This window comes from Bos javanicus, chromosome 25 (assembly GCF_032452875.1).
Source record: "Bos javanicus breed banteng chromosome 25, ARS-OSU_banteng_1.0, whole genome shotgun sequence".
Taxonomy (NCBI): domain Eukaryota; kingdom Metazoa; phylum Chordata; class Mammalia; order Artiodactyla; family Bovidae; genus Bos; species Bos javanicus.
Window position 1 is genome coordinate 19,273,586 of NC_083892.1, and position 16,783 is coordinate 19,290,368.

Below are 16,783 nucleotides of genomic sequence, written 5' to 3' on the forward strand. Positions count from 1 at the left end.
ACAGCTATTTGTAAGTCCTCCCCAGACAGTCATTTTGCTGTTTTTGCATTTCTTTTCCATGGGGATGGTCTTGATCCCTGTCTCCTGTACAATGTCACGAACCTCCATCCATAGTTCATCAGGCACTCTATCTATCAGATCTAGTCCCTTAAATCTATTTCTCACTTCCACTGCATAATCATAAGGGATTTGATTTAGATCATACCTGAATGGTCTAGTGGTTTTCCCTACTTTCTTCAATTTCAGACTGAATTTGACAATAAGGAGTTCATGATATGAGCCACAGTCAGCTCCCGTTCTTGTTTTTGCTGACTGTATAGAGATTCTCCATCTTAAGCTGCAAAGAATATAGTCAATCTGACTTAGGTGTTGACCATCTGGTGGTGTTTGCTATGATGAGTGTGTTCTCATGGCAAAACTCTATTAGCCTTTGCCCTGCTTCATTCCATATTCCAACGCCAAATTTTCCTGTTACTCCAGGTGTTTCTTGACTTCCTACTTTTGCATTCCAGTCCCATATAATGAAAAAGGCATCTTTTTGGGGTGTTAGTTTTAAAAGGTCTTGTAGGTCTTCATAGAACTGTTTAACGTCAGGTTCCTCAGCATTACTGGTTGGGGCATAGACTTAGATTACTGTGATATTGAATGGCTTGCCTTGGAAACGAACATATATCATTCTGTCATTTTTGAGATTGCATCAAAGTATTGAATTTTGGACTCTTTTGTTGACCATGATGGCTACTCCACTTCTTCTAAGGGATTCCTGCCCACAGTAGTAGATATAATGGTCATCTAAGTTAAATTCACCCATTCCAGTCCATTTTAGTTCGCTGATTCGTTGACGTTCAATCTTGCCATCTCCTGTTTGACCACTTCCAATTTGCCTTGATTCATGGACCTAACATTCCAGGTTCTTATGCAATATTACTCTTTACAGCATTGGACCTTGCTTCTATCATCAGTCACATCCACAACTGGGTATTGTTTTTTCTTTGGCTCCATCCCTTCATTCTTTCTGGAGTTATTTCTCCACTGATCTCCAGTAGCATATTGGGCACCTACCGACCTGGGGAGTTCCTCTTTCAGTATCCTATCATTTTGACTTTTCATACTGTTCATGGGGTTCTCAAGGCAAGAATACTGAAGTGGTTTGCCATTCCCTTCTCCAGTGGACCACATTCTGTCAGACTTATCCACCATGACCCGTCCGTTGGATGGCCCTGACGGCATGGCTTAGTTTCGTTGAGTTAGACAAGGCTGTGGTCCATGTGATTAGATTGACTAGTTTTCTGTGATTATGGTTTCAGTGTGTCTGCCCTCTGATGCCCTCACAACATCTACCATCTTACTTGGGTTTCTCTTACCTTGGATGTGGGGTATCTCTTCACGGCTGCTCCAGCAAAGCGCAGCTGCTGCTCCTTACCTTGGACGAGGGGTATCTCCTCACTGGCCACCCCAGAAAGACAGAAACGATTGGAGGTAACAGAAGCCAAAGTTATTAAGAAGAGGTGGCAAGAATACACAGAAATACTGTACAAAAAGATCTTAATGGCCCAGATAACCACGATGGTGTGACTACTTGCCTAGGGTCAAACATTCTGGAGTGTGAAGTCAAGTGGGTCTTAGGAAGAATCACTATGAACAAAGCTAGTGGACATGATGGAATGACAGCTGAGTTATTTCAAATCCTAAAAGATGATGCTGTTAAAGTGTTGAATTCAATACTCCAGCAAGTTTGGAAAACTCAGAAGTGGACATAGGACTGGAAAAGTCTGTTTTCACTCCAATCTCAAAGAAAGGCAATGCAAAAGAATGTTCAAACTACCACACAGTTGGAGTTATTTCACATGCTAGGAAGGTCATACTCAAAATTCTCCAATCTAGGCATCAACAGTACATAAACCGAGAACTTCCAGATGTACAACCTGGATTTAGAAAAGGCAGAAGAACCAGAGATCAAATTGCCAACATCTGCTGGATCATAGAAAAGGCAAGATAATTCTAGAAAACCATTGACTTTTGCTTCATTGAGTATGCTAAAGCCTTTGACGGTGTGGATCACAACAAACTGTGGAAAATTCTTAAAGAGATAGGAATACTGGACCACCTTACCTGCCTCCTGAGAAAACTGTATGCAGGTCAAGAAGCAACAGTTAGAATCGAACATGGAACAATGGACCGATTCAAAATTGGGAAAAGAGTACATCTAGGCTGTATATTATCACCCTGTTTATTTAACTTATATGTAGAGTGCATTATGAGAAATGCCCACCTGGATGAAGCACAAGCTGGAATTAAGATTTCTAGGAGAAATATCTATAACCTCAGATATGCAGATGACACCCCCCCCTTACGGCAGAAAGAAAAGAGGAACTAAAGAGCCTTTTGATGAAAATTAAAGAGGAGAGTGAAAAAGCTGGCTTAAAACTCAGCATTCAAAAAACTAAGATCGTGGCATCCAGTCCCATCACTTCATGGCAAATAGATGAGAAAACAATAGAAACAGTGACAGACTATTTTTTTGGATTCCAAAATCACTACAGATGGTGACTGCAACCATTAAATTAAAAGACACTTGCTCCTTGGAAGGAAAGCTATGGCAAACCTAGAGAGCATATTCAAAAGCAGAGACATCACTTTGCAGACAAACATCCATATAGTGAAAGCTATGATTTTTCCAGTAGCCATGCACGGATGTGAGAGTTGTACCATGAAAATGGCTGAGCACCAAAGAACTGATGGATTTGAACTGTGGTGCTGGAGAAGACTCTTGAGAGTCCCTTGGACTGTAAGGATATCAAACCAGTCAATCCTAAAGGAAATCAACCCTCCATATTTATTGAAAGGACTGATGCTAAAGTTCCAATACTTTGGCCACCTTATGCTAAGAGCTGACTCACTAGAAAAGACCCTGATGCCAGGAAAGATTGAAGGCAGGAGGAGAAGGGGACAACAATAGAATGAGATGGTTGGATGGCATCACCTACTCAATGGAGATGAGTTTGAGCAAGCTCCAGGAGATGGTGAAGGACAGAGAAGCCTGGCATGCTACATCCATGGGGTTGCAAAGAGATGGACACAACTGAGTGACTGAACAATAACAACAGCCACTATGGAGAACAGTACAGAGGTTCCTTAAAACACTAAAAATAGAGCTACCATTTGACCCTGAAATCCCACTGTTGGGCATATACCAAGAGAAAAACATGTTTCACAAGGATACATGCACTCCTATATTCGTTGCAGCACTATTTACAATGGCCAAGACATGGAAGCAACCGAAATGTTGCTTCAGCAGAGGAATAGATAAAGAAGATGTGGTGGATATATACAGCAGGATATTACTCAGCCATTAAAAAAGTATGAAATAATTCCATTTGCAGCAACATGGATGAATCTAGAGATTGTCATACTGAGTGAAGTCAGAGAAAGAGAAATATCATATAACATCCTTTATATGCAGAATCTAAAAAGAAATGATATAAATGAATTTATTTACAAAACAGAGACAGACTCATAGACTTAGAGAATGAACTTATTCCTCCATGGGGAAGAATGGGGAGAAGAGATAGTTAGGGAGTTTAGGATTTACATGTACACTCTGCTATATTTAAAATGGATAACCAGCAAGATCCTACTATAGATCACAGGGAACTCTGCTCACTGTTATGTGGCAGTCTGGATGGGAAGGGAGTTTGGGGGAGAATGTATACATGTATATGTATGGCTGAATCCCTTTTTTGCCCACCTGAAATTGTCACAACATTATTAATACATTCCAATGTAAAATAAAAAGTTTAAAATGCAAAAAATAAAGAAGTGGAAGTCCTTACAAATCAGTTTCGGGACTGACAGTTTGAAGGAAGAAAAGAAGTTTGAGAGAATTAATACCGAGTATTAATTAATGTATTTCACATTTTCTCAGTGAAATTTAGCTAAAATGTGTGAGGTGTATGTGGACTGTTAACAGAATAAAGATTTTTCTATGTATTTTTATTTTTTAATTAAATATAGTTGATTTACAATATTGTGTTAGGTTCAGGTGTATAGCAAAGTGATTCTTTTCTGTTATAGGTTATTGCATGATAGTGGATATATTTTTCTGTGCCATATCTTTGTTTCTTGTTTATTTAATATTTCATAGTGTGTATCTCTTAATCACATACTCCTAGTTTATTCCTCCCCCTTTCTTCTTTGGTAGCCATAGGTTTTTTTTGTTTGTTTGTTTTTTCCTATGTGTCTGTTTCTGTTTTGCAAGTTCATTTGTAGTATTTTTTAGATTTTGTATATAAGTGATATCATAGTATTTACTTTTGTCTGACTTCATTTAGTATGATAATCACTAGGTCCACCCATGTTACTGTAAATGGCATTATTTCATTCTTTTTATGGCTGAATGATAAAGGATTAATATTCTTTATCCATTTATTTGTTGATGGACACTTAGGTTTCTTCTGTGCCTTGGCTATTAAAAATAACACTGCTATTTACATTCAGTTCAGTTCAGTTCAGCCACTCAGCCATGTCCGACTCTTTGCAACCCCATGAACCACAGCAAGCCAGGCCTCCCTGTCCATCACCAACTCCCGGAGTCCACCCAAGTCCATGTCCTTCGAGTCGATGATGCCATCCAACCATCTCATCCTCTATCGTCCCCTTCTCCTCCTGCCCTCAACCTTTCACAGCATCAGGGTCTTTTCCAATGAGTCAGCTCTTCTCATCAGGTGGCTAAAGTATTGGAGTTGCAGCATCAACATCAGTCCTTCCAATGAACACCCAGGGCTGATCTCCTTTAGGATGGACTGGTTGGATCTCCTTGCAGTCCAAGGGACTCTCGTGAGTCTTCTCCAACACCACAGTTCAAAACCATCAATTCTTTGATGCTCAGCTTTCTTTATAGTCCAACTCTCACATCCATACATGACTACTGAAAAAAAAACATAGCCTTGACTAGATGGACCTTTGTGGACAAAGTAATGTCTCTGCTTTTTAATATGCTGTCTAAGTTGGTCATAACTTTCCTTCCAAGGAGTAAGCATCTTTTAATTTCATGGCTGCAACCACCATCTGCAGTGATTTTGGAGCCCCCCAAAATAAAAGTCTGACACTGTTTCCACTGTTTCCCCATCTATCTGCCATGAAGTGATGGGACCGGATGCCATGGTCTTAGTTTTCCAAACATTGGGTGCATTTATCTTTTTAAAATAGAGTTTTCATCTTTTCTGAATATATGCCTAGAAATGGAATTGCTGGATCATATGGCAACTCTATTTTTAATTTTTAAAGGAACTTTCTTACTATATTCCATAATGGCTACATCAATCTACTTATACCCTCTTCAGCATTTATTGGAGAAGAAAATGGCAACCCACTCCAGGATTCTTGCCTGGAGAATCCCATGGACAGTGGAGCCTTACAGGCTATAGTCCAGGGGGTCACAAAGAGTTGGACACAACTTAGTGATTAAACCACCACCTCCAGCATTTACTATTTGTAAACTTTTTGAAGAATAAAATTCTTAAGTTAAATGGTCAAAGCTTGTCAGAGCTATTGTGGGAATGGGAAAAAAAATATTAGGCAAATAAAATTATTTGGTTCGCCCTCTCTAAAATCCATAGTTAGTGATCTGTATTGCGTGCTGAACCCATGATCAGTATTATGTTCTCATTCCAGGTGATCTGAAGACCTATTTGGTGGATAGTCAAAAATGTATTTACTCATGCATTATTGCATTTTCCATTGAGGTTAATGGAAATGAAAATACAGTTAACTTTTGGTTCAACGATGAGGCATACCATTCATCACCATTATCTCTGGCTGTATTAGACAATGTCATTTTTATGTCACTTTCTGGCCCTGATGCTTCCATTACAGTCATCAACAAACCTCAGCCTGTACGTTCTGCTTCTAGTGGACCTAAATATTCGTATGTATACTTTTTTCATTGAACTTAAACTTTAAGCTTTAAATAGATCCCTTCTTCCCTTTCCAACCATGTGTTTTGTTAAAAGTTAACTTTAAAAGTTAATTGAAATAGTGAAATAGCTGCTAATAATAAATATAATGTATAATAATAATTAAAGTTATTGTTAGAAATTAATGTTTCCCACTTTATTGCTTTACCAATGTGTCTGCTTTATTCATTCTTTTGTAGAATGATGACAGGAACACAAATAGCCTTAAATTTGTATTTTGGTGTGAGTATTCTTGTCAGTGGCTTTTGTCTCCTGACAGTGAATGAGAGAGTCACTAAAGCGAAGCACATTCAGTTTTTGAGTGGGGTGTATGCCCTTAATTTCTGGCTCTCTGCTCTGCTGTGGGACTTCCTCATCTTCTTCATTTCCTGTTGCTTACTATTGGTGAGTGTCAGACCAAGTATTTTAAGAGTTCATTCTCTGTTAAACACCAGAGGATTCTTATATGGCTAATATTAATTTAAATATACATCTCTCAAGAAAGAAAAAAATTCTTTGGCTCATTATGTCAGAGAATCATTTGTGGAATGCATCTCATAGTGAAATTTTTCTATTTTCTATTACTTTTTAATAAAAGATTACTGTCTGCTGACACATAAAGATGTCTCTTGATCTGGCTTCTTATGTGCTTGCTCTTTCATATGTAATCAGCCCAAAGCTTCTACAATTATTGAAGGATATAATATACACACTAGAAGACCAGTCCCATATTGAACAAAACAAATACTTTAAAATTATTTTCCTTCTGGTCCTGGTGTTTTCCCATCTTATTATCTGTTGTAATTATTTGTTATAAAAGAGATCCTTATGCTCAATTTTTACAGTTTCCCTCAAGAGATTTTTAAATTTTATGCCATCAACTGTTTAAATTTTATGTTTCTGTTTTTGAATATTTGAATGTGGAATAGACAATGAAGAGCTATTGAAACTTTTATTACTAAAAGCAAAATTAGGAGGATTTTTGGTCTGTTTATGCTTGTTGCTTTCATCTCTCTTTATACCTGGTGTCTTCTCCACAGCCAAATTTCTATCCTATGAGAAGGTCAATGAGCCACTGCTGTGAAAGTTAAAACAAACCTGTTTGTTTCTTTTAAGAGAGATGTACTGGCTGTAGAGTTGGAATGCTGTAACTTTTGGTTCTGAGGAAGAGCTAAGCTACTACACGTTAGAAAAGTCAAAGGATTAGAGGCTTAAGGTGGTATGGAGAGCTCCAGGGTAGAGAGGAAAGCCTGATGTTTTTCTCTTTGTTATATGCACTACTGTAGCCAAGGGGCTCAATGCTACCCTCCTCTCATGGTTTGCCAGATAGCCACTTACCAACTTTTTGAGGCTACTAGTAATTTTTGCTACTACATGAACTAACTGGGGGAGCTAATGCAGATATTACCTCATGCACCATAATTTCCCTTCTCCATTTGCTACCAATACTTACTCCTCACCCTATGCATACATTGCACAAATTCTAAAACTTTTTTATTTTAAAAAATTTCTGATTGCTTTAGCTACATTCCACAGCTATAATATATTATTTTATAAATCACTAATTTCCAAATATTTTCTAATTTCTAAAATACCTTTGAACTGTGAGGTTTTCTAGAAATGTATGATTTGATTTCTAGGCAGTTTGAAAATATATTCATAGCTTAATACCACTTTTATTGGAGATTATATGAATATTTTCAATCATTTGAAATATTTTGAATATATATATTGAATATATCATGAAATATATATTCATGATCCAGCATGTGGTAAAATTTTATAAATATTTTATATGTACTTGATAAGAAAATATACTTGTGATTTCCAAAAGGGAAATTTTTTCCAAAGGTGTTATTTTTTTTCAGGCTAGCAATCTAGTTTGGTGCATTCTAAGAAGTTTGGGCTTATGACATCATCTTATTTTTTTCCTATTTAAATAATCTATTTTTGTTTCCTCTTTCTCCCTTTTTTTCTGCTCTCTGTTAACTTGTGTTAATGCTTCTTTTAGCAACTGCCTTAAAAATTAACACACACATTTGGTTAATTACAAGCTATTGCTTTTACCACTTCCCTAACAGTGGTACGATCTTGTAGCCTTATCATTTCAATGACTCCCTCTGACTTTTTGCATTACTATAATAAGACATTTTCATTTCTACATACCCAAAAGATATTACCACTTTTTATTCATAGAGTTTTTTTTATTGCTCTGCATTTTTATTCTGAAATTTTATATGACATCAGTTTTCTCTTCCTGAAGAATTTCTTATGATAGTTTCTTTAGGAAAGTTATGGTGACAAAAAAGCTTAGATTTTATTTGCATGGAAATTATTTCATTTTCTTTACCTTTTGAAGAATATTTTCCTGAATTTCCCCCTCTTATATTTTAGTAATATTCCAATGTCTCATGGCTTGCTTCCATCAGTTTTTAAGAAGTCAGTTTTTGTATTTTTACTATTACTACTCTTTGGAATGTAATATATCTTTTTTTCCCCACTGATTTTTAAAAAAATTTCTCATTTTTACTTAGACTTTTATCTTTATTACTATATTTATTGGTATACTGGGGGTTTTTTGGCATTTACCCTGTTTGGAGTGCTCAGAGCTTCCTGAATCAAAAGTTTGGTGAGAGTTAATTGTTTAAAATAACCTTACACAACCTCTGAGAAACAGTCTTAGACCTATAGCAGTTGCTCTTTAGGAGAATGCCCAAAAAAGGAAAAGTCACATTCAAAATAGTAGGAAATTTTATTGCATTTTGACTGGCCCTTGACTCAGCCCCTTCCTCCTGCAGCATCATCTTGGTCTATTGGAGATGGCAATCCAGTTGCTAGTTATCTCCCTCAAAGTGAAGGAAGTAGAACATAACTTTATTTACAACATTCTGACCTGTCTTGAGAATGTTAAAAGAATTGGTCTCTGTCTAGCCTAACTTGAATCTCAGATGGAAAGGGAAGAAGGAGGGATGGATTGGGAGTTTGGAATTAGCAGATGCAGACTATTATATGTAGAATGGATAAACAACAAAGTCCTACTGTATAGCACAGGGAACTATACTCAATATCTTGTAATAAACCATAATGAAAAAGAATATTGAAAAGTACATATATTTATGTATAACTGAATTACCCTGCTGTATAGCAGAAATTAACACTGCATTGTAAATCAACTATATTTCAATTTTTTAAAAATATATTGGGATTTCCCTGGTGGTCCAGTGATTAAGAATCTGCCTTGCAATGCAGGGGATGCAGATTCAATCCCTGGTTGGGGAACTAAGATCCCACATGTTGTGGAACAAGTAAGTATGTGCTACAACTACTGAGCCCATGCACGACCAGAGCGTCTGTGCACCACAACCAAAGAATCTGCATGACACAACACAGCCAAATAAATAATAAGTATTAAAACCTGTATTAAATATGCTCAAAGACCTAAAGGAAAATACAAAGAACCAAAGAAAATTAGGAAAGTGATATATGAGCAAAATAAGAATAATAACAAACAGAAACTGTAATAATAAACCAAACAAATTCTGGAGCTAAAATATATAATAACTGGTTGAGAAAAACCCTGAAGGATTTCAACAGAAGGTTGAACAAGCAGGATAAAGAATTAGCAAGCTTTAAGAAAAATTAAATTACCAAGTCAAAAGAGCAGGAGGAAAAAATAATGGCAAAAAGTAAATCAGGCCTCAGAGAATTATGGAGCTCCATCAGCTGGATCAATTACACATTACGGGAGTCCCAGGGAGAAAAGAGAGAAAGAACAGGTGAAAAGATACTATTTAAAGAAATAATGTCTGAAAACTTCCCAAATTTGATGAAGGATATGAATCGAAAACCCCAAGAATCTCAAAAAATAGCATGTAAGAAATAACCAAACAAGACCCATACTGAGAAACATGATAATTACGCTGCTGAAATTCAAAGACAAGGAGAGGATATTCCAAGTGAGAAGTAACTCCCTGTGTGTCCTGAATAATATTAATAAATAATATTACTAATCAGTTTCTTAATAAAGATTTTAGAGGTCAGAAAGCAGTGGAATGACCTATTGAAAATATTGAAAGAAAAAAGTGTCACTGAAGAATTCTATATCCAGCAAGCTGTTTTTCTAAAACAAGGAAGAAATTAAAACATTTTCAGATAAATGAAAGCTGAGGGACAACTAGGAACTCCAAGATCAAGGGTTCTGATTGATTTGTTTCCTAGTGAGAACTCTCTTCATGGCTTGCAGATGGCCACCTTCTCACTACGTCCATACATGGGAGGGAGGGAGAGAGTGGTCTTTCTTCTTCTAAGGACACTATCCCATCATGGAAGCCCCACACTCATGACCTCATCTAAATCTAATTACATCCCAAATACAATCACACTGGGACTTAGGGCTTAAAGATATAAGCTCGCAATATGAGGGGGGAGACATAACGTTCATCCATAACACTGAATGAAATTTTGTTTGCCACTCCACTTTTCTACAAGTTTTAAAAGACAAATGTATAAAAATAGTTACAAATCCATATTAGTGGTTTACAATGTATAAAAATGTAAGTTGTAATATGAATAACAAAGAGTTGGAAGGAGTTGTATAGTAGTAGAACTTTTATATGTTATTAAAGTTAGGATGGTATCAATTCAAACTGGATTATTATAACTTTAGTATGTTATATGTAACTCATGATACAAAGGAAATAGCTATAGAATACACACAAAAGTAAAAGACAAGGGATTCAAAACATGTCAACAGAAGAAAACTGAATAAAAAAGAAGACAATAACAGAGAAACTGAGGGACAAAAATGAATTACTTAAAAAATAGCAAAAGTAAGCAAAATGACAAAAGTAAGCCTTTATCAGTAATTATTTTAAATTTAGATGGATTAAACTGCCCAATCAAAAAGTGCATATGAAAAATTGATTAAGATAAATGATTTAACTATATGTTGTCTAAAAAAGACTCATTTAGATCTAATGAATAAAAGAAAGAAAGAGCTGAAAGTGAAAAAGTGGGAAAAGATATTCTATGCAAATAGTAAACAAAAGGGACCTGAAGTAGGTATACCAATATCAGACAAAATAGGCTTTATGTTCAACAGTGTTGAAAGAAATAAAAAGGGTAGTGTCTAGTGATAAAAGGAGAAAATCACCCTAAATAGCTAAAACAATTTTGAAAAAGAAGAACAAAGTTGTAGTACTCACTCTTCCTAATTTCAAATCTTACTACAAAGCTACTATAATCAAAAGAATCTGGTACTAGTATATAAACCAATGGGACAGAAATAAAACCCAGAAGTAAACTCTTTCATATATGATCAAACGATTTCTGACAAGAGTTCCAAGACTATTTAATGGGTGCAGAAGAGCCTTGCAACAAATGATGGTGGGAAAACTGCATATTCGCATACAAAAGAATGAAATTGGATCCTTATCTTAAACTGTATACAAAACTTAAGTTCAAATGGATAAAGTTCTAAATGTAAGAGCTAATACTGTAAGATTTTTTAAAGAAAACAAAGGGGGAAAATTTTATAACATTGGATTGGCAGCGGTTTCTTGGATGTGATGGCAAAAGCACAAGCAGAAGAAAGAAAAAGATAAATTAATCGGACTTCATGAAAACTAAGAAAACACATAAATCAAAGGGCATTGTCAACAGAGTGAAAAGGCAATCCACAATATGGAAGAAAATATTTAACATTTTATACCTGCTAAGGAATTAATACCCAGAATATATAAGGAATTCCCCAAAATTAACAATAACTCCAACAAACCCAATTCAAAAATGAGCTAGAGCTTGCTTGAGTAGACATTTCTCCAAAGAAGGCCAATAAGAGCATGCAAAGATGCTTGACATCAGTAATCTTTAAGGGAATGCAAACCCAAAACAGTAATGAGATACTCCTTTGTACCTATTCAGATGACTACTATCAAAAAGAGAAAATGACAAGTGTTAGGAAGGATGTGGAGAAACTACAACACTGTGCACTGATTGTGGGAATCTAAAATGGTAAAGTGAAGTGACGTTGCTCAGTCGTGTCCGACGCTTGAAGCTACTGTGGAAAACAGCTTGGCACTTCCTCAAAAAAATAAACAGCATTACCATATGAGTTAGCATTTCCACTAACAGTGGAATTCCAAAAGAATTGAAAGCAGGAATTTGAAAACATTTGTACATCATTGTTCATAGCAACATTATTCACAATAGCCAACTAGTAGAACCAACTCACATGTTCACTGATGAAAACATGGATAAATAAATATGATATATACATACAATGGAATATTACTCAATCTTTAAAAGTACTAAAATTATCGTACATGTGCAAGCAATTGAATTCATTCTATTTCACTTGAAAGTCTGCTCTGATAGAAACAAAGTTGTCATGTCCATAATACCCAAATATTTTCACTAATGTTATATTTGCTTTTTGTTGCTTTTTCTATTACCATTGAAAATTTGCTACCAATCACGTAGTAGATCTTATCAATATAACATTGCTGTTCACGTCTCAAATATCCTGTTATGTAATCATTTATAGTTCAAAATAGATAACCCTAGAATATTTGGCAAAACCACAATTAATAACTTACAAGATGCAGACCTCTGGAAACTTGTTTTCCTTAATAATTCTGTAGGTTCTCTCTTTCCTTACAGAATCCCCTTATAGATCCTTATAGATCCCCTATAACTTTGGACTTCCTTGTTTGCTTCTCAACTGAGTGGCTGAGATAGGAAGAGGAGGGTTAGGAATACAGTAGAGTCAAGAGGCAGAATCTAAAAATAGAGAATTGTGAAAAGTAGGTCCCTTAACATCACAGCTTACAGCTGCCAGAGTTAAAACCTTAACAAAAGTTTTCTTACTAGGAATATAACTTCTGGAAATATTGAGAGTGAGTTTGTTTGGGGTTGGGTGAAGAGGCAGAAAGAATATACTTTGATCTTGTTCAAGAACAAAATGAAACTATTCCAAGTAGATAAAAGCAAGTAGAAAGTAAAATAAAGGGGTCTTCTCACTGATTAGGAAAACATGGAAGTACCTCACAGCCATGATCACAGATCAAATTATTTGATTCATAAATAGCTCTGTATTCTAACAAAGAAAGATTTATCCTTCTCTGGGTTTATTGACTTGTGTTCTCATGTATTATATTGCATAGTTTTCTTCAGTTTGACTTTATTTCTGTATTCTGTGTCTCAGGTGGTGTTCACGTTCTCTGACTTGAAGATATTGGTCACAGGTTACCGCCTTCTGGATACATTGTTCATCTTCATGGTGTTTGGCTGGGCTGTCATTCCCTTCATGTACCTGATAAGTTTCCTGTTTTCTAGTCATACCAGTGCCTATGCCAAGCTCGTCATATTTAACTACTGTGCAGGGATTTTTGGTGCAGTAGCAGATGTAACTATATCCTCAATTCAGGGTAAGGACTTAAAACAATTTCCCCTTTTCCACAGGAATAGTTATGGAGGAATTGGCTTAAAGAATGGAACATTGCAAAGTTGTTTGCGTCGGGGTTTCTGGGGAAGTTTTATGCTAGTGTTAATAACCATATTAAGTGTCACTAAAATTATACGAATTGTGTTGTGTACAATGCAAAACAAATTATAACACTGATATTTTTGCTAACCCAATCCTCTTCCTTCAGGCTTATTTTGAATGGCATTTGCAGAATATTTATCTCTTTATTTTCCTCTTGATTTTGAGATTAAGGAGAAATTGACTGGACTGGCAAAGATATCAAATAGGAATTTCTTAGGAGATAGAATGTTGGCATGTCTTTATTAAATCACTCTACAAACATTATTGTGATCTGTTTTAAGTAATCCAGCTATCCTTGGATTTGCAGAGACTGAGAAGAATAAGCTTCCAATCCATTATTGACCTTAGATCATGCCCTCCCATGAAATAATTAATTCCCTGAGCTAGCTGAAGATCTATTATAATATTCATTGTACACTTATTCAAGGGGGAATATTAAGCCATATGAGAAATTATTGATTTCTGAATAGCAGACTAAGAAACATATAAGAGGATACTTAATCACATTGCTATTAATTAGTCTGTATTTGTTTGTATTGCTACTGTAGTAAGTTACTACAAAATTAGTGAATTGTGCAGATTTATTATCTTACAGCTTTTAAACAAATAAGTCTCATTGGGTAAAATCAAACTATCTGCAAGACTGCATCCACTTTTGGGAGGTTTAGGGGAGAATTTGTTTCCTTACGTATTTGAGTTTTGGCAGAAATTCAGTTCCTTTATATTATAGTCCTGAAAAATGTTTTTTTTCTAAAATGGATATTTTTCCTTTATTAAGAAAAGAAGAGCTCACCAGTGAAAGATCTCATCTCACACTTGGAGTTTTCTTTGTGGGAAGTTTTGTTGTTAATTATAAATTTATTTTCTTCTTGAGACAGGGCTATTAAGATTTCTTATACCTCCTTGTGGAACTTTTGAGAGGTCATCTTTTTCGAAGAACTTTTGCATTTCATCTAAGTATCTAAAACTATTGGCATAAAGTTATTCATAACATTTCCTTATGATTCTTTAAGGTCTGTTTGTAAGTATTGATAACTGCTCATTCATTCCTAGTATTCTATATTCATTCACACTCTCCCACCCTTTCTGTCTTATCAATATTTGCCACTTTTTTTTGCCTTTTCAAAGTGTTGCCTTTGGTTTTATTAATGTTGTGTGTTTTTATGTCCTGCTTTATGAATTTCTGTTCTTATATTTATTTTCCTTTTTTTTCTGTTACCTTGGATTAAATTGGCTAGGCTTATTCTACCTTTGTAAGACCAATTATTACATGATTTTAAACCTCTCTTCTTTGGGATATATGAGCACTTAAAGCTATAAAGTTTCTTCTAGGTACTAATTTAGTTGTATCCCACACATTTAGATATGTTGTATTTTCAGTATCATTGCGTTAGGAATATTTTATAACTTTTCTTGTAATTTCTACTTTAACCAAATGTTCAATGGCTTTCTAGGATTTTTTGTGATCATTTTTTAAAAATTTATTTTGTACTAAAATTGATCTCAGTTCATAGTTCAGTCTTTTAAATGTAATTATACTCTAGGACAACTTCTCTGCTTAATCACTATTGGTCTGAAGTACAGAAAATGTTCATGTCCCATTCAAGGCAGTTCTAAAAGCCCCTAAAATATTAGATTTTTATTAGAATACCCTGGTGAACTATCTCAGAGCTCTTACTCAGTATGCCTACATATGACATGTGACACAAAATGATTATAAAATATATACTAACCTGACTTCCTATAGTAATAAGGTGTACTCTAAGAAATATTTCTAGGATAGTTGGTTTAGCATGATTTCTATTCAGTTTCATAGTGCTATAACTTTATAGGGTCATTTGTTTTCTCAGGGACAATGACCTGCTTATTAATATTCTCTGAGGAGAGTTATACACAATTTAAAGAGTGCCAAAATGCAAAATAATATTCAGTCATTATAAATTCAGTATTCTGATACTCAAAGTCTTATTATACATTTGCTTAAAATGAGAGGAGATTAAGAGGTAGTCTTTGAGCAAAATAAGAAGAAATTATGGTGAACCAAACAAATTAAAATCATAATAAATGAAATGAAAAAAAATTCATGGGAAGGTTTCAAAACAGATTTAATCAGGCCAATTCTGTGAACTTGGAGACAGGACAATTGAGTCTAAGGAAAAGACAGAAAAAATAGTGAAGAAAAGTGAATAAAGTCTAAGGGATCGCTAGGACACCATTAGGGAGATTTTATATATATATATATATATATATATATATATATGTATTGTCCCAGAGGAGAAAAAAGAGAAAAGGAGACAAGAACAATATTTCAAGAAATAATAGTCAATAATATCCCAAATTTGATAAAAGATATGAATCTACAAACACAAGAAATTCAGCAGTCTCCATCTAGAATGAATTTAGAGATCCTCATGAAGACACATTGTAATCAGTCTAGAAAGACAAAAAGGGGGACCTTGAAAACATCATGAAAGAATTAACTCACCAAGTTCAAAGAGTTCTTGATAAAATTGTGGATTTCCCTTTAAAAACCATGGAAAACAGAAAATTGTGGAATTAAAAAAACAAACAAACAGAAACCTTATCTATCAAGAATTCCATATCCAGCAAATCTGTCCTTTAAAAATGTAGAGAAAATAAGAGCCTCCCAGATTTTAAAAAAAGGCAGGTAGGTACATTACCACTCAACTTGTATTACAAGAAGTGTTAAAAGGAGTCATTCTGGATGGAATAAAATTATGCTATAACATAACTTGAAGTTGTATGAAGAAATAAAGACCTTCAGTAAAGGTAACTAGGTAAAGAAATATGAAATCAAGATTATTCTATTTTTCTTTTGTAACTTTACACCTTGAGAAATGAGTAAAATAAGAGAAAACTAAAGCCAAAGGCAGCAGAAGGAAGAAAATAATAAAGATTAGAGATAAAAGAAACAGGGAAACTAAATGGAAATTCTTTGGAAAGAGCAACAAAATTTAAGAACTACAGCTAGATTGTCTAAGGAAAAAGAGAGAAGGAAATAACTACAATCAGAAATGAATGTGAGGAATTTACATTTGATTTTCCAGAAATAAAAAGTTGTACAAGACAAAAATTAGATAACTGAGATGAAATGGAAAAATTCATAAGAGCACAAAAATAACCTAAACTGACTGAAGAAGAATTAGAAAATCTCAGTAGACCTCTAACAAATAAAAAGATTAAAAGAAGAATGAAAAATCTCACAACAAAAAGAAGCCCAGGATCAGATGGTTTAACTGGTAAGTTCTATCAAACTTTATAA

At 34.8% G+C, this 16,783-nt stretch overlaps 1 protein-coding gene across 1 annotated transcript in view; it reads left to right on the plus strand.

Annotated features, from left to right (window-relative positions):
- LOC133238290 (phospholipid-transporting ATPase ABCA3-like) overlaps nucleotides 1-16,783 on the plus strand; it is a 198,709-nt gene that overhangs the window by 122,905 nt on the left and 59,021 nt on the right. Inside the window, exons 14-16 of the mRNA XM_061401221.1 lie at nucleotides 5,674-5,926; nucleotides 6,155-6,359; nucleotides 13,159-13,381. Of these exons, the coding sequence (XP_061257205.1) occupies nucleotides 5,674-5,926; nucleotides 6,155-6,359; nucleotides 13,159-13,381 (681 nt within the window). The remainder of the gene's footprint in view (nucleotides 1-5,673; nucleotides 5,927-6,154; nucleotides 6,360-13,158; nucleotides 13,382-16,783) is intronic.